Source organism: Pseudopodoces humilis, chromosome 8 (assembly GCF_049639895.1).
Source record: "Pseudopodoces humilis isolate 2021_Gansu_Grassland_sample_001 chromosome 8, ASM4963989v1, whole genome shotgun sequence".
NCBI lineage: Eukaryota > Metazoa > Chordata > Aves > Passeriformes > Paridae > Pseudopodoces > Pseudopodoces humilis.
The window spans coordinates 6,595,637-6,618,570 of NC_142207.1; the positions used below are offsets into that span (position 1 = coordinate 6,595,637).

At 37.0% G+C, this 22,934-nt stretch overlaps 1 protein-coding gene across 6 annotated transcripts in view; it reads right to left on the reverse strand.

Moving 5' to 3' along the window:
- The window catches only part of MGAT5 (alpha-1,6-mannosylglycoprotein 6-beta-N-acetylglucosaminyltransferase), a 114,201-nt gene that overhangs the window by 35,194 nt on the left and 56,073 nt on the right, over window positions 1-22,934 (reverse strand). For all 6 annotated transcript variants that reach the window (XM_005519617.3, XM_014249447.2, XM_014249448.2 and 3 more), the window contains 7 exons: window positions 20,163-20,239; window positions 18,659-18,748; window positions 10,689-10,760; window positions 9,439-9,600; window positions 8,376-8,545; window positions 7,359-7,493; window positions 1,503-1,636 (listed from right to left, as the gene is read on the reverse strand). In XM_005519617.3, the coding sequence (XP_005519674.1) occupies window positions 1,503-1,636; window positions 7,359-7,493; window positions 8,376-8,545; window positions 9,439-9,600; window positions 10,689-10,760; window positions 18,659-18,748; window positions 20,163-20,239 (840 nt within the window). The remainder of the gene's footprint in view (window positions 1-1,502; window positions 1,637-7,358; window positions 7,494-8,375; window positions 8,546-9,438; window positions 9,601-10,688; window positions 10,761-18,658; window positions 18,749-20,162; window positions 20,240-22,934) is intronic.

Genomic DNA, 22,934 nt, shown 5'->3' on the forward strand with positions numbered 1-22,934 from the left:
CATTGAGTGCATCATCCCCTTTTGGTGCTATCTTGAACAGGACCTCACATCTGAATTTCCCAACAGCTGGACAACTTAAACAAAGCATGATTGAGTCCCTTTTCCATTTCGGACATAAACCAATAAATATTTGCAAATGGGGATACAGAACAAGCTCTGCTTACTAATATCCAGACACAAACTCTGCAACCACTTCCAAGTCACATTTCACCACCACATGTTTTGTTACTTGCTTCCCAACAGCTGTGAATGCAGCCTTTTATCTCTTGAACAACCTTCACTTATACTTCTCTGGAAAAACTTGCACAGCAAATGTTGACAGACAAAATATGCCTCTCTCAAGAATTTTACAGGGTAACTGAAATCAAAAGCGTGTCAACCCGACAGCAGCATGTATAATTCTGCTGTGAAAAGCAGGAAAGTTTGAAAGATTGATGAAGAAAGCTGATGAGAGAGAACAGAGCCCTGGGACAGGGACCAGCATCAAACTCTGGAGGTGGGCTGGTCACCAGGAAATGTTCCCTTACAGAATTGGGCTGAGCAGCCTCTGCACACAGCAGAAGGCTCTGCCCTGCGCCTCCCTTGTCCTCCAGCCTGCAGTGACCCTGCACCTTTCAGAGATAACTCACTGGAACTACTGCTACAACAGCCAAGAGAGAGATCCCTTGATTCTGGAACCTACTGCCATAAAGTCAAACACTAGCTGTACACCAGGTCACACTAATCATTTCACCTGACCCAATTTATATAGAATTTATACCTTTTTTTGTGTCTGTTCTGTTTCTTTTTTAGATTTGGCTGGGGTCACTTCAAAAGATACTTATCAGTGCTTGAAAGATATACACCAGTGCTGAAATTTACTGCTTATTTTACCATAGCTTTGTACACTGCTGGCAAATAAATGTTAGTTAGTTCACCTGAGGATAAATACAATATGAAAACAAGTTACATAAAAGTTTTACAAAGCCATAAAAGAAGTAGAGACAAAAAGTTTTGCTGAATGATCATTTTTTAATCCTGAACACAAAGAAACAGTGAAGGGATGGTGCTTCTGAGTTGTTGAGGAACAAAAGCAGAAATACAACACTATAGCTAACATAACTCCAAACTTGAGTTCAACACAATGAAATGCAGGAGTGCAGTTTATAAAAATGTAACCTAGCAAGTTCCTCAAAGATCTATTGCTTCATAGCAATATTAGAGAAAGCAAAAATAACAAAAACAAACTCCCTCATACTTGAGGGAAAAATCAAGCACCATTTTCCACAGGTACCCAGAGCATAAAGTTCCCTACCACTATATTAGCTCAATATTTTTCTCATTGCTAGGTGGAAGCACATCCAAGCTTTTGCACAGTCTACAGACACTGACACACTTCTTCCCATTTAGCAGTTGCATTTTATTAAACTCTGAATTTGTCTTTCATAACGAAAAAAAAATCTTCTCAGTGAGAGCATTCCTTTTTAAAGCTCCAAATTATTTATAAGCACAGAGGTACTTACGGAACATTGTATAAAACTGCTGTGGATTGAGGTTCCACTTTCCCCATGGTGTCTTGTGGCCTTTAGACTGGGCATAATGGGCATGGTTAAACTCTGGCTCAGTCCCAAAGGAATCCAGAACTCTTAGCATACACCTGAAAGAGACAAATAACTTTACTGTAACTACACCTACATATGTATATATAAGAATGTGTGTGTATATATACATAGTTAAGATAATTTAAATGTGTTTTGGCTTTGCTTGCAGCTGTAGAGAATATATAAAACAAAGGTACATTTTAATTTCAAACATTTCTGTTCATATTACACTCACAAAGACGTCATGAACAGTAAATTTAAGGATATATCAGATATTCAAATAACAACCCTGGAGCTTATTTTGGGTTTCTTTGTCCTTACAGAATAAAGTTATGCTTTAAAATCCAAGTAGAGCTTATGGGAATGCCACAGTGGTCACCTGTATTTCCTAGGGCTCTGGAGTAGAATTTAGGCAGAAGAGAGGACTTTCCATGTATTTTCAACAATTACCACAAAACAAATGCAGCAGCCAGGGGCTACATGCCAAGAAAATCAGAGCAGAAGAGGACACTGTCTTTAGACAATTGTTTTTGGTCTCCAGGTTCTGACTTTTAGACCTACTGGAAAAACACTGAAGATGGTTTAATATGCTGAGTTCTTACAGTCAGCTCATTTATTTGTTTATGAAACATTTTGTCACAGACTTTTGAAGAAACAATATAAAAGTCAATTACCTGCATCAACCAGTGCACAACAGAGAGAAATCCTGGCACTGGATTACAAAGGGCCTGGGATGAGAGAATTACACTCACCCTTCATTTAAAATCCTATTAATTTCTTGAAAATTTCTTTATGTCTTGAAAAAGAAAGGGCTCATAGTGCAAGACAGGCAGAAAAAGTGTCAGTATGAAGAAGACAGTACATGTTACAGGATAGAGATTCTAGAAGTTCTGTTTCCAAAATGCAGTCTGCCAAATCTTTGATATGACTTGGACACACTGCCACTGAAGTGCATTTTAGGGCTGCAGAGCTGCTGACTACCATTCTTCAGCCCTCTACAAACAAAATTGCAGAAAAGACTTGTACAGGAGTTAAACATCATGTGCAATTGTGTTCTAAACACATGAACTCTTATCACTGCATGTTGTATCACTGGGCTAAGGAACACAAGCTCATTGGTGGCAGAGAAGGGAGGCAGCCGCAAAAGTTACTATTAAAAATGGCTATTTTTCAGTTTTCAACACTTCCCATGTTCCAAGCCTGAATGCACATCCTCTTCAGTAAAACACCTGATTTTCGCTTTTAAATGTGAAAGAATTTAGCCCTCAAAAGGTGAAAGAACTTATCTCCAACTATTTGTCAGCTTTAAAAATAAATCATTTTAGTCCTCAAAATAAATTTACATTTTACTTATATATTACTCTTTTCCCTAAAGTATTCAATAATTTGGGAAGGAGAGGAAAAAAAACAACTTAGCAACTTTTAAACTCTTCTATGAAATGCTACCTCTGTATTTCAAAATACAAATTGAGAAAAATGACGTGTTTTTTTTAAACCTTCACAGAGATATTTCAAACAAAAAGAAAGTCAAAGTATACAACACATTATGATTCACCAAACAACAAAGCTGACAGATCAGTTTCTGTGCAGTGTTTTGTGTCAACTGTTCTCAATGAAAATATTTTACAACAGTGGCAATTATCTCCGCATCACACAAAATACTCCAGCAGGACCAAAACAAGTTCTGCGCTGATGAATCACTCAGTAATAAAAGCTCTCTCATTTCTTGGCAGGTCTTAAAACAAAATCAGTCTCAAACATACAACTTTTGGCCGGGTACTTGAGTACAGGAGAATGAAAAATAGGAGAAAGCTACTGAAAAACTGCAACATTACTGGAGTTTCTCAAGAGATATATGTAAAGAGAGTATACATTGTTTAGTGCCTCTCTTTCTGCTGCAATCAGATGTAAGATAAGGAGCACTGATGGTTCATAGGGATATGGGGAACTGTGTCCAGTACACACAGGGTCTCTGAATCAGGACAGGCAATGTGATGCAACAGAAATCTAAACCAGAAAGCAGGAAAACAGAATATATTTATATATTTATATGATTTGGCATAAACTGTCAGAAAAAAAGATGACAGCAAAAAGTGCAAGTCTGTGCAGGAATGGTATGAGAGAGCAAAGCTTCAAGGGGTGAAACTTGCCCCCAAAATGCAGCAGAAAAGAGCTGGTAAAGATTTAAAATTTAGAAATTAATACCAGTTCTGCTCAACTGATATTTTAATATATGTAGGAATGTCTTGATTGTCTACCCTAGTACCATATTCTCCATTTGTTTCACTTAATAATTTAGATGCCTTTCATTTTTTAAAATTTTTGCATACAATACATTAGTGTTTCTAAAGTGAAATAATTAATTTTAAAAATAACAAAACAGTGTTTTTATTTTTTTTTTTTATAACTCAGGGATACATTTTAAATTAAAATGCTAATTTTAATTTCAGTTTTCCCATTTTCACTATTGCTTCCTAAAATGTCACCTAGCTGTCGCAGTGAAGCTGCAGAGAATTGCAGCATGCCCTGAAATTGGTGTCAGACTAAGTTTATTCTCTGCCTAATTAAAAAGAGGACTGGCAGGTAGAGGTAGAGGACTGGTAAACTGCTTTAGAAACATCCATTAGTCCTTTTTGTCTAGCACATTAGAAGTAACAATTTTAGGGCTTATAAAAAACCAAAATCAGACAAAAGTAACCCAGGATTATTTAAAGGGAGCTTTTTTCCCCTTAAGTATTGGGCAGAAGCACAATCTTAACAGAGCTGACCTAGTGGAAGAATTTATACACACATTTTTGTACCCTTCTCCCACTTCATCAGGCCACTCAGTACTCACATTTAAAATCTTAGGACAAAAAATAGCCCTCTTAAAAATGATGTATTCTAGAGAACACATACAAAGCAGGAACTTTCTCAGGATAGCTGTCACGTTAATTTATTTCAAGAAAAATAAGCCAGTTGGATTGTTGGCATATGGGAATGAGTCATTGCTAGAGACAGACTGTGGAAAAATGAAAAAATACCAGATTTTTATGTGCTGAGTGGAGGATGAGGGTGCTAAGAAAGACTGCACATCTCAAACTATATTAAGCTATTAATTTGTATATTGATTCATTGCACACAAACTGCATTCAAACATCCACACCTCAGAACGGAGAAATCCAGCACGTCCAGGCATTGTCATTGTTCTGCTTGGAAATAAGGTGCACTACAAAATGAGATGTCTTTTGCTGTGTTCTTGCTATTTGCAGCACCAATTATCTCCCAGATAAAGCATATACTACCAAAAGTCACTGGTGCTCTCAGCTGTACAGAAGTCTTTCAGAAATATTCACTCCCAAAGCAGCAGGGTCATTCTTTTGAGCTTGCAGTTCCAGAAACCTGATTTGCAACTACCAAAAATTTCCTCAGGGCTCAAGTTCACCCAGAGATGATTACATAAAGCACTCTTACCAGGCGACTGATCTGAAGGTAGAGCTTTATTCTGCCACTCTATTCTCATCTGAAGTGAATAAAAACATTTTAATTCATTTTTATCCGAGTCTGGTGTGTATAAACCAGACTGAGCTGACCCGCACACATCTACTGAAAAACACTTTCTTCTGAGACAAGCAATTATTCTTACTGGCATTAAATACAACTGAGAAAAAAAGCAAAGTTTGTCAAGAACAAGGGATAAAAACCAGCTTTATTTGGGATAATGTTTATTTAACTGGAATCAAACAGAAACGGATGCCTGTGCTGTTCTAACACACTTAGTGGTTTTAACTACAAAACATTTTAATGACAAAATTTCTAAGATAACTCATGATGATGGGAGAAAAAACAATGATTGGAAGAGGATCCTGAAATAGGAGACAGCATGCACAAAGCTATGAATTAATTCTCCTGCTTTAATAAAGTCTGTAGTCTCTGCTAGACTCTGGATCCTCTTTTGTACACTGAACTTGAGAAAAAGCATCATATAATTAGAGAGATTTACAATAAATGCAATGAGTTTCATGAAAGGTAATCAAAATATGAATTGTAAGCAATGATTCAAACTTCTAAATGTATGTATTTTAGAAAAGCAAATTGAAGGAAAAACAGTATAGAAGACATCCTAGGGGCTGGCAGAGAAGAGAAAGAAGTAATTTATTCTCTAGAACCTTATTAGAATAAGCAGTAATGGGCAGTTAGCAAGAAACCAGGCCAAGAAAAACACCTTAAAGAAAAGCTTAACTATACAAAGCAACATGCTGGGGCATCTTTTTCAGTCTTCAGTAAAAGATGAGGCAAAAATCTCTCATGGAGGACAAATGCACCATTATCTATTTTTCAGTCAGGCTATGGACTAGATGAGACCCCCCCTTCCAGTCCATGAAATTCAGCACTGTAGGAGACAGGCATCAAGATATCTTTTTCTCCACAAAAAGCCTCAAAAAAATTCTGCAGTACTAAGGTATTTGGAGTTAAATGTAATTCTGCTGTCCTAAACAAGAAAACACCAGCCATTACCATGAAATAGTAATCAATGAAAACCAGATTGATAATTCAAGATGTAATGATTCTACGAAGAAAGAAAAATTGACAAGCTAATCTATAATCTCAATATATATTTACATAGCTTTATTACAGGATATACCAGATAGGTAATTGCAAGCAGACAGGAAGAAACATTTAAACTTTATAAGAAGGGTTTCATATCCTGACCACAGTGCTGCATGTGATCTCAATGTGACAATTGCATCTGGCAGACAGACAAGCAACTGTTGCTCGGTGGAAAATGGGATTATCTTTATTAGCAGGCTCCTAAAAACCAGAATATCTGTTTATTCCCCTGCTTCAGAAAAGAGATTAAGAATAATCTAATCTGCAATGTTTGTCACAGTACATTCATTTAAATTTACACTGTGAAGATCCAATGCTCTAGAAAATCCTGAGGCTGAAAGAGAACCGTTTCTCTGCCGTGAACACCTTCCAATACCTTCCTCCAAGTAGGATTTACTGGAATTTATGGATCATGAATCACAGCTAATTCGAGCAGGTATATAGAAAAATCAAAGTCAGTAATTTAGATTTGAGTTTATTTCATGCTGATATGTATTTGTACAATGCATGGGAAGCTTAATGATTTAAAGCAAAGGACAAAAAGAAAAGAGGTTCTAGAACTGCAGATGCTAAGAAAGGTGCACAAAGTAATTTCTTGTGACCCTCATCTTCCATTTCTAATGGAAAGATGTTTATAGATTACAAAAGCAACAATAACTGCAGTTTACTCTTCAGACCTGCCCCTGAAGACAACTCTCTGCCCAGTATCTTAAGGAATGGAACAGAAAATTGCACAGCAGTTGTTGAGCAATACAATTAGAACAGATAAATCACCACAATCATTGATCCAGTGTGGTTACAAACATCAACAAGCAAAACTTGCCTCTGCTATTCCAACTGAACAACAAAATGCAGTAATCTCTCAAATCATCTACTAATTCACAGAAAAAATGGGGAGGGGGAAGTGTGGGTGAACATCCCATATGATGATGATTTATCAAGAGGATAATTTTTAAGATTAAAACCACTTGAATCCAAGAATCTCAAGCTTGCTGAGGGGGGATAATGATGGCATGCAAAGAACAAGTAATAGCCCCTTTAATCCTAATAGTTAAAGACATCAGAAAAGTGAATGTTCACCTTTCAATAAATTCATGTGAATAGACTTATTTCAGTATTTTGACATGTGTTATTCAACAAAAGCTCCTTAATCAAGCAGTTTAGAGGGCAAGTGAGTGTTATACTTACTGGTAATGAACCCATGATGGACCAAGGGTTTTCTTAAACTGAGTCAGTCCCACAATATCAATGTAAATGAGTTCTACAATTTTATCCCCCTGGGTTGGGCAGCCAGATCTGTTACCTACAACCTTCTTCATAATCCTAAACAAAAAAAGAAGCAATATGAATAAGCATTACTTTCCAAATACCTTGAATTGTTGCTGTAATACTATTTATTCAAATAATCCCAGTTTCCAAGAAAGTTTTACTCTTTTACTCCGCTTTGAAATCATGAACCATGTGAGAACACTGAAATGTTAGAGATGCTCAACATTTATTAAATGTAAAGCACTACTTTTCATTAAAAATCTCATCTAGTTTAAGCAAAAGAATAATATGTTTGAAATGCTTCAAAAAGTGTGCTTTGAAATCATTCAAAATAATTTCTGACTTCTACTGACAGCTTTATAGTAGAAGAGCTCTCTATAAAACAATGCTGTCATGTAATTAAAAAAGGAAAGGAGAAGGAAAGGCACATGTGCTCAAGCTTCAAATAGATGTTTTATGTCTGGTGCTGAACTAGCTGGCAAAAGCAGGACAATGAAGAACAAGGAGCAATTTGACCTAACACAAGCAATTAACTACATCAAAAATAACATGTTTAAAGAACTTAAACCTTTATCTTAAAATGAGATACTGAGCGAAGAACAGCAGAAACTGAAGCAGAGGACACAGAATTAGGCTACTCTGTAACATTTCCCATTGCAGCTGGTTAAAGCACCTGGAATGTTAAAGACTAAGCTGCTTAGCTGGAATTTTACAACATTCATTTATGAAGTCCCAGGAGCCTGAAGCTACAATGAAAACACATTATCCTTTCTATGGCACATATACTTAGCTCATGAAAATAATCTTATTGTCTGTTTAGTGAATTATCACTTTCATTTTATGCTTCAAGAAATTATATACTGTTAATAGAAGCTTCAAGAGTTTACAATTTTTTTTTTTTAATTCCAGTTTCAAAAGTGAAAGTAATCTCCTTACTCCTTGAGCTCTGCCAGTGAAGCTGAAATCCTGATGTCATGGCCCAGTAAGTAGAGAGATGTAATTAAATCACTCCATTGGACTAATTCACCAAGTGGGCCACCACTAAACGCATTTTCTGCAATCTTGAATCCAGATTCTTTTGTCAAAAGCCCCAAATGAACAAGGATCTGGAAAGGAAAGTCATATGTTTGAGTTATCGACATTAAACATGCGACTGTTATACATTACAGCAGTTTTTCTTTCTATTAAATTCCAACTACGGCCAGAAAAAAAAAAACAAAAAACAACCAAAAGTCAATGAAAACAGGCCTATATCTCCACACAAATAATTTAATTTTGTAATGGATGAAAGGACTGAGAATCTCCAGCAAAGAGCTGAGCCAGCCAGGCTTAAGAGAAGGTAGAAATATGAACATACATGGGGCTGCTACCACTCAGGACTTGTTCCAGGAATAACAAGACAGGAAAGAAAACCTGTTGTTGTGTTTGCAACTTTTGGCTTTATCTTAACCAGTAGAGGTAATTTAAAAAAAAAAATTAAATCAAATGAAGTATGCCTTTTCACTTCAAGTGGCTTTAAAATTGAACGCATTACAGGACATCTAAACTGATCCAATGCAAAGTTTTGGTCAACTTTAAGTCTACTCAAATCCAAACCCAAGGTACACCATTTAGAGTCACAATTTTGGACAGCAAAGATATGCAATTGTTGTTTCCCATGACTACATAAAACACTCCAGTGTCATCAGTTTGCAGTAAATTCAGTTTCTCCCTTTAGAATATAGTTTCTATTTAGTCTACATAGTCTCTATTTTACCCAAAACTACAGAGGTCAGAAAACTTACTGCATGAGTGACTCATGCAAAACACATAAAACTGTCTGTAAAGCAAACACCCATTGCCAGAGGATTTCAAACGGCAAAATACTTCTTGAAAAAGAATATAAACACAAGCCTTTTAGACATATTTTCTATCTCCACTCTGAAGCTACACCTGGAAGAAGCAGCTTGAAAGAGCCCATATAACAGCAACTGAAAGGAATAAAAGTGTTCCTGTTTACCTTTTTTCGTTTTCTTTTCTCCAAATTTTGTTTTTCCGCAAGTGATTTAATTGCTTCAATCCAGGTATCGGCCATTCGTCTGATGCGCAACATCATCCATCGGAACTCCTCATGCCTTGACATCATTTTGTAGAGATTATCAAAGTTGATACGAATTTCAGCCTTCAAGCAAAGCATTAAGAAACACCCCAAACATTAGTGATTCTTCAGCATACTTTCCAGAAGTTAAAAAACTGCTAAAATGTGAGCTCTGTGCCTTATATTCCTCTTTTTAAAAAAAGAAATAGAGAAAAAAAGATACACTCCTAGAACATTAAGATTTTAGTTCAAATTTTAAAGATATACTTAAACAGATACTTCTAAGCTACATAAATTGCTGTTATTTTTATCAGTAGTACTTGGTACATTTCAAATGTTTCACCATGCATTTATTTCTGAGATACAAGATCTGGTTTTGTTCATGTGCTTCAAAATGAGGTAAAAGTATATCTAAATCATAATACAGAACAGTAGGCTCAAGATTTATGTATAGCATGAGTCTTCCAAACACAAGGAAGTCTCCAATTATACCAGAGAGGAAGAAACATTACTAGGATATAAATTTTAAAGGAAATAGTCATTTTAAAGCTAGACTTTTCTAAGATCAATTGGTTATACAAAATGAAACAGCCTATATATATATATATATATATTATGCAAGTAGTGTTCATATGCAGCCCAGCAATTATCTTAAATTATCTTAAAACACCTAATTGCTACATAATTAGGCTGTAACAATTTAGATACAACTCTGTGTGCTGTATAGTATTTAATGGGAAAAAATTAGGAGTAATCAAAATGTTACTACAAACCTGAAATGGATATAAACCTTCTCCATTAAGGCAGTTTTGTAAAAAAAGACACAGATTTTTTTGACAATAAAAATGGACATTTTCACCTATATTTAACACTGATGAGCAGTCTGTGACTTTTAACTTTTTTCATTATCTGTGTACAGTATTTCATTAATTTAAACACAAAAAATGTTTTTAATGAAAATCTACCAGCAAGAACACAATACAATGACTGGATGTATGAGCTACACATGTCAAGGAGGATTCCTTTCAGCTTTGAAGATTTGAGGAGTAAAAATTGTAAATTTGAATCTTTTTAGCATCTATGTGGCACAGGATTCCAGGATATTTTGCATGAATCACAATTACTGAATTATTGCTCATGTTTGTCCTTATTAAGGACATGGTTGTTCTTACCAATGTTTTTTGATCAGTTTCTTCATTAGGATTTTTTGCTCTCCAAGGTAAACGAGGACACCAATTTTCAACCTGTAGAACAATCACATCAAAAGAAATAATGTAACTTTATTTTTAGCTTCTTGACCAAAGCCTCCACTCACTGCCTTTATATTATACCTTTATGTTAACCTGATGGCTTAAAAAGGCATCAGCTGATAATAAGGTGATCATTTCAAAATAAAACTCTTTTTTTTTTTTTTTTTCAGGAAAAGCTTAAGACTACTTTGTGCAATTCAATGCTCTTTTAACCCAGCAAATTTTCAATCAAAAGTCTCATTTAGATATTCATTCATAATAATGAAAACATAAGATCAAGGCAGAGGTTAGCTGTTAAATGCTCAAAATACAATTTCTCTGAGCAGTTCTGAACTGTTTTCAAGAAGTTTTTTATGCTTCTAGACCTTACAAAAATATGTATTTTGGAACATTTCCATCTCCCTAGAATATCTTTATCAAAAGACAAAGCCTGCTAAATCAAAGGAACAAAGTTGTACCTTGTAGCAGGTAAAAAAAGTTCTACCTTGCAGGCCAAAAAATTAAGAATCATCATAGACTCAAAGCCACCATGTTTGAAGGCTATAAGAAAAGTAATTATAGGTAACAATATTCACAAGCATAAACAGCTGTGATTCTTAGAGAAACATGATCAATGCAAATGCAATACTTCTGCTACTGTCCACTAGAAAATAAAAAAAGTACAACAGGGAGTAGACAGTGAAGAAATAGCAAATGGATGTGAGTCACTGAGAGCTCCTGAGCTGTCCCCAGGGATCTTGCCTGTTGTGTAGAATTCTTGTTATTTATGTACCATAAGAAATGAGACCACTTGCTCTGGAGAAGGAGGAATCTCAGTGTTGGAGGCAAACCCATGAAAACTGAAATATGACTGTACTGTGAAAAGGGGCAAATGTAAAAATTTATCAGCTGGCTGAGACACCCCATCACTACTGATTAAGTTCATAACTCTCAGAGAATTGAAAGTCAGAGTTGCTCTTACGGTTCCTCCAATCACAGTCTTGTCAAAACACAATTTTAGCTTAATCATGCTGCTGAAGCCTGGAGCATTACAGATTAAAGGCTTAAGATCACACCATATGATTGCCTAGGAGGCAGATCACATGAAAATAAATGAATAGCCATCCTAACCTCATTAAAGAGAAGAAGTGTATCAACCTTGGGTTCCCCAGACAAATTATAAAAAAGCTTTTTGAATGCTATGACTTAACCTACCCAATGTGTTTAATACAACATTTGAAAGCAGTGACTTATCAACCTCCTTTGAAAACATCTGACTCTTCAGTGGCCTTCAACTCTGGAACCACATCAGAAATTGGAGCAATTATCAATTCTAACTTTTACAACCATAAAGTTGTGGCAGAAAATATTTGCAAGCTCCATATTAAAAATCATGCAGTCACAAACTCTGTGTTTTTTTCCTTTGTTTTAATAGTACAACTTTTGCATTATTCTTAGCATTAGAACTGATCTAAATTAAGATATGACATTTCAAGGACTACTGTACGTGCCCCTTTTCTGACTTCACGTATTTCACATTGCACCACAAGGCATCCTAAAGGAATTGCAGATTTTTCAGGGCTGTCAAGGACAGCTCACTGCATGCTTCACTGACTGAAAAACAAATACAGTTCTTTTGTGCCTTTAGAAATATTCCCTCTAATCTAAAAATAAATTACAATAATTCTCATCACAAATAAACACTTAAGGAATAGATTCAAAGTAATATCAGTGCCTGCAGTTGGTCTGGCTCTCATTTTTCCTTATTGATCTTTAGCAACTATGGCAGAAAGGATTATCATATCACTAAAGTGGATCTAGATGAAAACTCCATCAGAAATATATAAATACTTCAGCTTTTTATTTGTTTAGGTACAGAAGATCTACATCCAACAAGCCCTAATTTTGAGCAAGGCAAAGATGTGCATTTGGATCCTGCTCTTTAACTTGTTCATCTGATCATTTAAGACAAAACACTAAAGTTGCCTCTGAACCAGGACTCCTCCTCCCCATTTCCAGCACTGCCTTCTTCTCACTGGGTTACCATCAGCTCTTTCTCCAGCTTATTCTCTCCACAGCAACCTACTGATGTACTGTCATGTAATGATTTAATGGGAAGGATGTGATACCAGACAGATTAGCAGTTAAAGACAACTGTTGGGAAGCAGCAATGGCAGATTTGAACACAGACCATTTTTTGGATGAGTGATATAAATGCTAAGCTATTATTCAGAACACACTATATTTATCTTTGTACTGTCATATTTTTGAATGAGACCAGCTGTGCCTCCTGTTCCTGGTACTGAATTCAATGCAAATCAAGCCCATTAGATAGTCTTTGATCTTGCTCAGGAAACCATGTCCACCTGAGAAGTCAAGTGTTCCCTACTTGGTTTGGAATCACATTTGTCACAGCACTGCCTGGAGTTTAAGCTGCCAGCTCCTTAAGGTTAAGTTGCACAGCAGTTTAAAAGTTTGAAATTTAAGTGCTACATGATTCCAGATACTAGAGAAAAGCTGGTGTTTGAACTGCTCTGAGGTGTAAATGGCTAGGTTTAGGATGAGAAAAACAAACCCAAACAAGCCTAATAAATTTGCTTTATAGAAGCTTTGCAGGTATCTGTTCCAGTAACTCTTCCTCTCACACACTGAAACTGAATGCAAGGCAAGATTGCAGCACTCGACTCTATTACAGAGCAAGTCCTTCAAGCAGAGTTTTAAGAACCTGGCAAACATCTGTAGCACTGGAGTAGTCTGAGTATCTTCCAAATTGAATCAAAGCACACTCTGCCAGCAGCTCTCCACATCCAAAATTTCAGAAAGACCTTTATGCTTTCAAAGAGTCACAGTGGGAGTTGAATAAAGCTGGAGCTGAAGAGTATGTTCTTGGGATAATCTTCATTTTGGACTCTGCCAAAGGGCAGATGCAGCCCATCCACAGGGAAGCTAAAACAACTTTACACACAAAGTGAACACACTGCTCAGTGTACTTCTATCCGTGGTACAGCGCTGCTCTTAAGTGTTTTAAGATAGTCCAAGAGAAAAAAATACACAAAAAAAAAAATCCAGTGTAATATGTGGTGAAAGCAGGTGCATCTTTAAATTTATTAGGCAGTATGAAGGCAGGCAGTGAACTTGTAGTGCCGCAGATCCCTTTGGGAATTTGATGTGAAACAACAGCTCCAATTGGGAAAGTGACTTTCTCAGCTCCTATTTTTTGTTTAGCATGTGACAGCAACATGACAGAATCCCTTTGAAGGGGTTACAGGATCTGAGGTGTGCAAGATGAGAGCCTGCCTGGTTAGTGAAATGGAGTAGGAGCCAGGTGGCTTTGGGTGTGGTTGTTTCAAATGTTGGGCGTTAGGTACCCACAGCCCTGGTGACATTGCAACACAACATTTCACACATCAGGCAACAAATGGCCACTTGTCTGACTTCAGTAATGTGCACTGTATTTGATTCTTCTCATACACCGGCATTTATGTCTTTTCCAACAAGTCATTAAAAGACTAATCCCAGTTTAAGGTGACACAAAAAGGAAAAATAACTGAGCCCAAATCATCCAAAATCAAGCCAATTCAGCAATGAATAATTCAGGGACAAAGTGCTGACCATCATTAGCATTTCAGTTCCTTAGGGACATGTGTAACATGACTAAATAAGTCTGAACCTTTGGTGATTTACATTTCAGAAAACAACACTGATTTTGTCAAATTTCTGAGTATTTGCATAGAATTGAAAGACGCTGTTTTGATGTTACATTCCACTGAAGAAATGCAAATCATTAACTCAATGTCCAGGATTAGCAGCAGAAGTTATGGAAAGGGGACTTCCCATAGATGTGAGCAAACTTCAAGAAACTGGAAAAACCACAAGGATTTAAGGAACCTCTATAATAATGACACCCAGGAATTTTCACTAAATTGTGCGTCAGACTACAGCTTGCATCCTGGAAACAAATTCATGTTCAAAATCACCTTTATGTTTTTCTGCTTTAGCCCTCAAAGCAGAAGTAAGAGTGTGAAGGAAAATACTCCCACAATAAAACAATGCCTAGTGTTTCCATCAAGTCTGAAGGACTGAAAACAAGAATTCTCTCCAGCAGTGTAATAGCACACATGCAAAAGCTACAGGAGTCTCACAGACTGGAATTCAAACCAGCCTTAAATCTTTGAAGTGTTGGATTCCAAGATGGGTACCAAAAATTACACATGCACCTAAATAGTGAGCTGGAGATCCAAAGCCTGGGATTTTAGAGAGCTACCAGCTGACCACCAGGAACAACACCAGTCCCACTCCTGTGTGGAAAGCAGTCCCCTCAGAGAAATACATATGTAGATAAAAAAAGAAAAAAAAAATAAAATCTATAAGCCCCCTCCACTTTCTCCACTTTTTTTTTTTTTTTTAAAGCTTGGAAATAGTGTGAAAAACTCATTTTCTAGAATATATTTTTAAAAGCTTCATTCGTCAGCTGCAAACTGACATTTCGCAGTGAAATATATTTTTGTACTGCCTAGAAATTAATTTTTTCCCATTTCTACCCAGAGGCAATGCCATCCCTGAAAATGATAACTGTGCTAATGCCATTATAGTGTTAAACAGCTGCTTTTTTCATAACTAAATACTAAGTTTAAAAGTAACTCTCTTTTCTATGGGCACTGTGGTTAAAAGGAAGCAAGTTTAACTTGCTTTTTAATGTTTGCTATTTCTAATCCCTGTCTGGCTCAGTATTCAAGAGAATGTAAGTCTGGTTTTGCTACTCAGGCCATTTGTATCCCATCCACTCCTCAAAGACTCGAGCACAATTTGTGTTGTGAGGACCAGAGGGTGGTGAGGCCCTGGCACAGGCTGCTCAGAGAAGCTGTGGCTGCCCCATCCCTGGAAGTGTCCAAGGCCAGGTTGGATGGGGCTCGGAGCAATCTGGGAAAGTGGAAGGTGTCCCTGCCATGGCAGGGGTTTGAACAAGATGAGCTTTAAAATCCCTTCAACCCAAGCCATTCCGTGAGTTTGTGACAACACAGCTGCATATCACAACTCCAGGAATGATCCAGTGCCTGAAGCAAGACAGTGAGAAAGAAGTGCAAAAATTCTCCCAGTTTCATCTGCAACTTTGCACAGGGGACAGCTTTAAAGAAAAGGCAGAAACCTGCACGTGCTGGGTTGCTTCTTGCTTTCCACTCGCCTCCCATTCTGCTCAAGCAGCCAAGACACAAAGCAGTGGAGAAGAGCTGCTCTGAGTTCCTGCAGAAGAGCCATCCAAAGCCAGGCAGAACTGCTGGTACCTGCACTTGGGCAGGCTCTTCAGGAGAGCAGAGCTGGGGCAGCCTGGTTTGACAGCATCATTTCTGTTCTGCAGACACTCAGGAAATCATAACAGAGCACGTGGCCGATACCCAAAGGCTGGGGTTTATGACAACTTTTTGTTTCTAAACCTTTACATAAACTGTGGACAAATTTCTTTGTGTCTCTGTGCTTCTGACCCATATTATCCACCAAAATGAAACATTTTGGGCTCCTTTGTTTACAAGTTTAAAATTACATTACAAAGAATACTGGATGAGCACAACGTAATTCCCTAACTGAACTGCTTCAGAAGAAAAAAAATAGATCCCAGAAGAGCATGAAAGAGCACAGACACTTGTCATTTGTAGATTGTAGAGGTGATTTTAAGAGCAAAAGTAGACATATGCATAATTTCATGCACATTATTTTTCCAAACTGAGGTTGTACATAATTTGATGCATATATTGCCTTTGGAAATGTGCACGTACACAACCATCTCACTCCAATAGTCTAACCTTGAAGTAAAAAAGAAAAATCTTAACAGTAATATCCTTTCCATTACCCTAATGCATTTTAATATTTTAAATCAGCAGTTCTGACTTGGGAGCTCTGTAGACACATTTATCATTCAGCTGTGCAACCACGCTATAAACTGTCAACTCTTCATCACTGTCCACTTTGACAAATTACTCTTGCAACAGCATTTCCAAGTTATCCCTAGCAGCCAACACACCTCATAAATCCACATCATTGTAGTGTTATTAGAATTTCATTTCATGCTTGCATTCGCAAACATTTAAGCTTTCAACCTCTGCTGCTGGACATTAATCATGAAATTAATCATAGGATTAAGAATGCCAAATTTAAACTCAAGGTTAATAACATGTTCACCCAATACTAGTTTTACATTCTGTCATAAGAAAACACTCTAAAAAAAAAAAAAGGACAAGACCTTTTTCTGAAGTTACCAAATATGCACATAGGCTAATTACACTTTTATTCCTTCAAGAAATGAAAAGTTGACGAAATTAAATATTGCTGCTTAAAGAAAAATTTCAAATCCTAAGACCCTTGAAAAAACAACCACTTGGCCTCTGAAAGTCTGCTCACGTTTGGGCATGAAAGTTCAATTTTGAAAGAGTTAACAGCATCAACTGCCTTTTCAAAACTGATAAGGGAAGATTGTCACGTAGAATACTGGGATTTAACAGAACTGCAAAATTATAAATGCCATTGAAGAATATTAGACTTGCATTCAGTTGAGATACATCATCATTTTTAAGATATATCTGCATTAAAACCATGAAGGTGGTTGACAGAATACTAATATAGATCTGCAAACATAGATCTGCAGATGCTAAAACAAAATCTTCTAGTAGAAATCTCAGATCAGCTTCAGATGATTATGAAATATCTCTATCCTCTATGATAAATAAGATAAATAATATAGTCATCCTGTATCTTTTCCTTCCACAGCTTCACAGCCCATAAATAAATCAACACTCGGTGCTAGAAATGGAATGAGTCAAAACTGTGATTCAACCCAGCCTTTGTTATGCCTTCAGATAAATGTTTTGGATATGCATTTAACTATTGCTGCTTCAAGCAACACCCCCAGAAGTTCAATGACAGTCAACTGAGTAAATCAACAGAAACTGCTTTGATTATGACTGAGTTATTTATTATAACAGACTTACTGTTTTCATCTCAGATATATAATTTAAAATCCCAGCCCAACTCTCCCAGTCTTACAAAACCTATGAAATTATTATTAGTTGCAATCCTGCAGTCACAGTGGCTCTTTCAGCTCCTTGCAAGCAGTGAACCACTGGATATCAATACTACTTCTAAGATCACTTGCCATAAGTTACCAGAATTTCAGTTATAAGAGAGAAGAGGCCAAGTGATCAAATACACCTGACTATTTCTGATGCATGCACTTCAAGCCAGTAATAGAGCTCATGATAATTGATAGACAATAATTGATAATCAATAATTGATAGACAAAATTAATTATTGGGAAACAAGTATACAGGAAATAGAAAAGAAAAAACCTCACCAGGACAAGCACCGGACTCAGCTGTGTACAAAACACCTTAGGCTGTGAGAAGTACCAAAGGTTTTAGCCAATATAGCTGCAACTTCACTCAAAAATGTGACATTCAGGTTTTTTGTTTTTGTTTCTGCTAACAGATTCCACAATTGACAAAAAATCTCCGAGCAGGAAGTGGCTGTGCTGCTTAGGACAATGGACCATCTAGCACCACTTTCTAAATTTTCCATTCCAAATGCCTGCCTATTAGTAACTCAGCAGCTGCACTAAAAGCAACAGAAAAAGTGTTTAAAGGCAAAGATCTCTGAGCTTCACACCCAGGTTTAACAGGATAGCCAACATGGACTCCCTGGAGAGCTGCTGCTTACATCACTGCAGTTACAAACATTAGAATTCTCCAGGCTAGAAATCCCTGCAGAGTTTATGAACAATAGCAATTATAAATTCCATTTTAATAACTTTTTCCCGTCCACACAATTTTTCTGAACAAAATGATGATTTCTTTTGACAAAAGTACAGTTACCAAGCTATGAAGGCAATATGATGTTTTCCTTCTGCAGATTAAAAGATTACTGACCTCACTGAGGTAAATAAAAAAGGAGCATGTGGACCCATCTACACCATAGCTTGCATAACAGGGATCCGATCGCCACATATCTTTCATCCACTGTAACAGAACAAAGACACAAAGTTTATTAGGTTAAAGTACAACAAAGTAGCTCTGTTTCACACCCAGGAATAATGGGGGAAGTGGAAAAGTGACTGTAAGTATCACAAATAAACCAGGAATTTTATTAATGATTAGCAGCACGCTGTATTCCTGAGTTCAGTAATGCTGGGGAAGCAACAACACAGCAGATGTGAGCACAGCTTATACAAACTGGCAGCCAGGCAAGCAGAGACAAATATCCAAAGGAGAATAAAACTGGGATCCAGACATTTGGCTGCAGCTGAAGTTGAATGCATTGTGTGTCCTCCACCATGATATTCTCCCTCTAGAATTTCACAGATCATTTCAGTTACCAAGACTGAAATCTGCCAAGAATCTGCCATTTCTGCAGAAGCAAATAATTAATTTAAGTTCATATTTCAATATTCAAATAATTTATTACATAGTCACTATGCAGCCTGTTTGCCAAAACAGATCAAAACACAGACCAGAGATTCAAAATTTGGAGACTTTTAATTTCACAAATACTCGGGTGTTTAAGCAAGCAGAAATTTTTCTATTGTCCACCACTAATCATGGAATCACAGAATGGTTTCAATTGGATCTCATTCCAATACACCTGCCATGGGCAGGGACAGCTTCCATTCGACCAGCTAGCTCTGAGCCCCATCCAACCTGGCCTTGAACTTCTAGGGATGGGGCATTCACAGTAATAAATCAGTATCCCTTACATTTGAAACATATCTTGGGGAAAAAAAAACCCTTAAAAACCTCCATCTCTGCAAGGTTGTTGGAGTTTGTTTCTTTGTTTTTGTTGCCTTTTTTCCTTTCCAGCTAAAGTCTGATGGGTTGTAATATTATTTAGCCTTTCCAATTGCACTATTAGTAAAATACAGGACTTATGTAGAATCCACTGTGAATCCCAGAATTCTGGTTGCACACTTAGGCACTGCCTACTCATGAGCAGAAGAGGCTGAATGTTTTCAAGATAAAAGGGGAATAGAGGCACCACACAGACCTGTGGGCAAAGAGATGAAAGCAGTGCAAAGAAACGTCATACTGGAAATAGGGCTGGAGTGATGTACCCACAGAATCACAGTCCTGGGACAGGAGAACACCAAATTACTCATGATGGGGAAGAAAACAGGGCTTTTCCAAAAGGAGAAGTTTCTGAATAACAAGATAGAATTCAAACAAGAAGGCTTTTCAGTAAATAATAATATAGCATTTTAATATTGCCCTTTTTTCCTGACTTATGTGGATGCCACTTTATTTCTCTGTGGCAGTAGTATTAAAGGCTTGAGGTGAGAAATGCTGCAGTGACACACAGTCCGAAATATCATATTTTTGACTTGCAACACATGTTCAATTTTTAATAGAATACACATAAGATTAAAACCAGCTCACTTACCTTTATTTTCCCTTCACAGTGAGGAAAACCATCCATAGGAGGCAATTCACACTGTTCCTGGGCTCCATTTATGAGATCTAAAGAGAAACACAGATCATAACTGAGCTTCATTTCACAGTTCTGACAGATAGCCTGATGAATCCTGCCTTTTATTTTCATTAATCCACAGTCCAGACTGAATGAATTACCTACTGGGTAATATTTGTTATAACATTAAAACTCAGTGTGCTCCTTTTTGATGGCACCGGAAGATGATTGCATAGATTTCAACTGACTTGAAGCAAAAGTGCTGAATTACAAAAATCCATCTATGAAGACTCAAAATTTAAGCTAATCCATACTGAAAATGAGAAGAAAATAATTTCCTAATCAAAGTGTGTTTAAAACTACTAAATTGCAACAATTTGTTTTCATTTATCAAACACTTACAGGACATATATGGCTCTTAAACATAAAACTAGTTATTCAAGCTCTGCTATCACTTTATCAAATACCCACGATCTGAAACTTGGCACCAGATATATGACCCAATTAATAAATGTTGAAATATGATCTAATTTAACAACTGAGTAGCACTACATCACAACTCATAAGAAATATTTCCTATGGTCTCCCAAGATCTTTTTTCTCCTTTTTTTGACCATTTTAATATTTTTCTCATTTTAGATTATTGCAACACATTAAAGACTGTAATATAGAGCAAGATTTCTAGCCCATGAGCTAGGAAAAAGCAGTAGTTTTAAAGGACATTACCCCTTCAGCTCCAAGGGACTTTCTTCTTAGAAGAACCCCCTAATGCAGGCCTTTAAGGCAAGAGAAATTATTACCATGGTGGAGAGATTCTTGCCAAAGGCAGTGGAGGAGAAGGTTTTCAATTTAGGTAGTTCATCCCACAGTTATCTAAATTATACCTGCATCATTTCTGGCTTTTCCTACGGGCAAGAATCAAGATCATTAAAGTCAGCCAGCCATCAGCCTAGGAACACTTAATGCTGTGGCAGTAACTGCACAATTTCATCCAGAATACGTTAATTAGAGAGCCCAGAAGAAAATACAAAAGAGGGCTGCAGTATTAGAACAGAACAGTGACAAAAATCTGTAGGTAAAAGTTAGAATGTTTCATTATATTATTATATGCAAAACTCACGACCTGACCTTTCCCAATCTTTTGCAAATAGCTTCTTTTAAAGATAGAACTTGAAATGTGAGCCAAGCATTGCAAATTGAACTTGATGGGGGAAAGAAGAGTCATGGCAGGAAGTCCCCACTTCTTTGTCAGTCTCTGCAACAGGAGTGATTTGAGAAACTGAGCTGTGCTGCCAATGACAATCACACTGAAGCAAAGTAGTTTGTACAATGACTTTGGAATTTCAAATCAATAAGCACTTTCAAAATATTCTGCCTGTCTTCTTATCCTTGTGGGGTTCCTGCAGACCAGACCACCGACATGTAAGGCTCTGATTTCTGCTCTGACTACGAAGATACAGAGCATGCATACAGATAGCAGCAATTTAAAGTATATTCTCTATTCAGTCAGTAGAGCTACATAATAATAGGACATTTTGCTTTACTGCAGTTCAGGAATCAAAACGTCCACTTGCATCACACCAAAATCAGTACTGAGATCTAATAAAGAGGCATGGTTACTATTACGGTAATTTTCAATAGTCAGTAAAATTCCATTTTAGAAGAGCTTTATGGTCTAAAATGGTTTGTGGGGTTTTCTTTTCTTTTATTTCCTCCTAACTCATAAGTCTGAATGCAAAATAACAGTTTTACATAAGGCATGTCAAATTCAAGATCTTCCTAAAACAAAAAGAGACCTCTGAAATCACTGGTACAACATCAGAGATGCAGCTCAACCATAGGGAAAGTTCAGCTTTCAGCATCATACTGAATTTAGGGTAGAATATGCTGAATGCCTGGGTATAGCTTGCCAACAAGAATGAGCCATTAATTTTGTCATTTAAAATAAAAAAAAAGTCTTCTATCTCGAGTTAATTATGCTACCATATGATGGCTTTCCTCTTCAGAAGGTTAGTCAAGCAAATCCTCTCTTCCACTTAAGTCCTATTAAGTACAGGGTAATACATAAGCACAAGCTATAATTTCTTATTTTACAGCACACAGTGCCAAGTCTATCACTTATACCATATTTCATTTTAATGGGGATCTCATGGCCTGTTAAAGAAAGAAAAGATGGAGAAAAAACCCAAAATACGGACAATAGCATGATTTTTGGTAGATACACAACTGCAGTTTACAAGTTTTCTTCTGTCATGTGTAAGCACATTCTCTGCATCCCAGTGTGTTTTTGTTGACAGGCAATGATCTTTGCTACTGCTCATTGCTCACAAGGTTTTAGAGGATCCCTGTATTTGCAAGATCTACCTGCAAGAATAAAACCCCTCTTCCAACAGTCACACATTGCACCAGGCTCACACTTCAACAGCTCCCATCAGCCGTGGCAGTAGCACACAGAGATGCATCCCAAACAGGAACCTCCCAGCCCTCCCTGATCCTGTCTATTCCAAGAAGTAAAAATGAAGACACGGACATTTTTCTCAGCACAAACTGCAGACTTTCTCAGGCTTCTGGTCTCCCCTGTGGGCAGCTGCACTGAGGCTTTTCCAGAGCAGTCCCACTATTGCTCTTCCACTGGGATGGGTTACACACAGACCTCTCTGGATCTCTCCAGGATAATCTGTCTGTATGGGCAACACAGAACACTAATGCCCACCTTTATCACTTCTAACCATGTTGAAATATTAA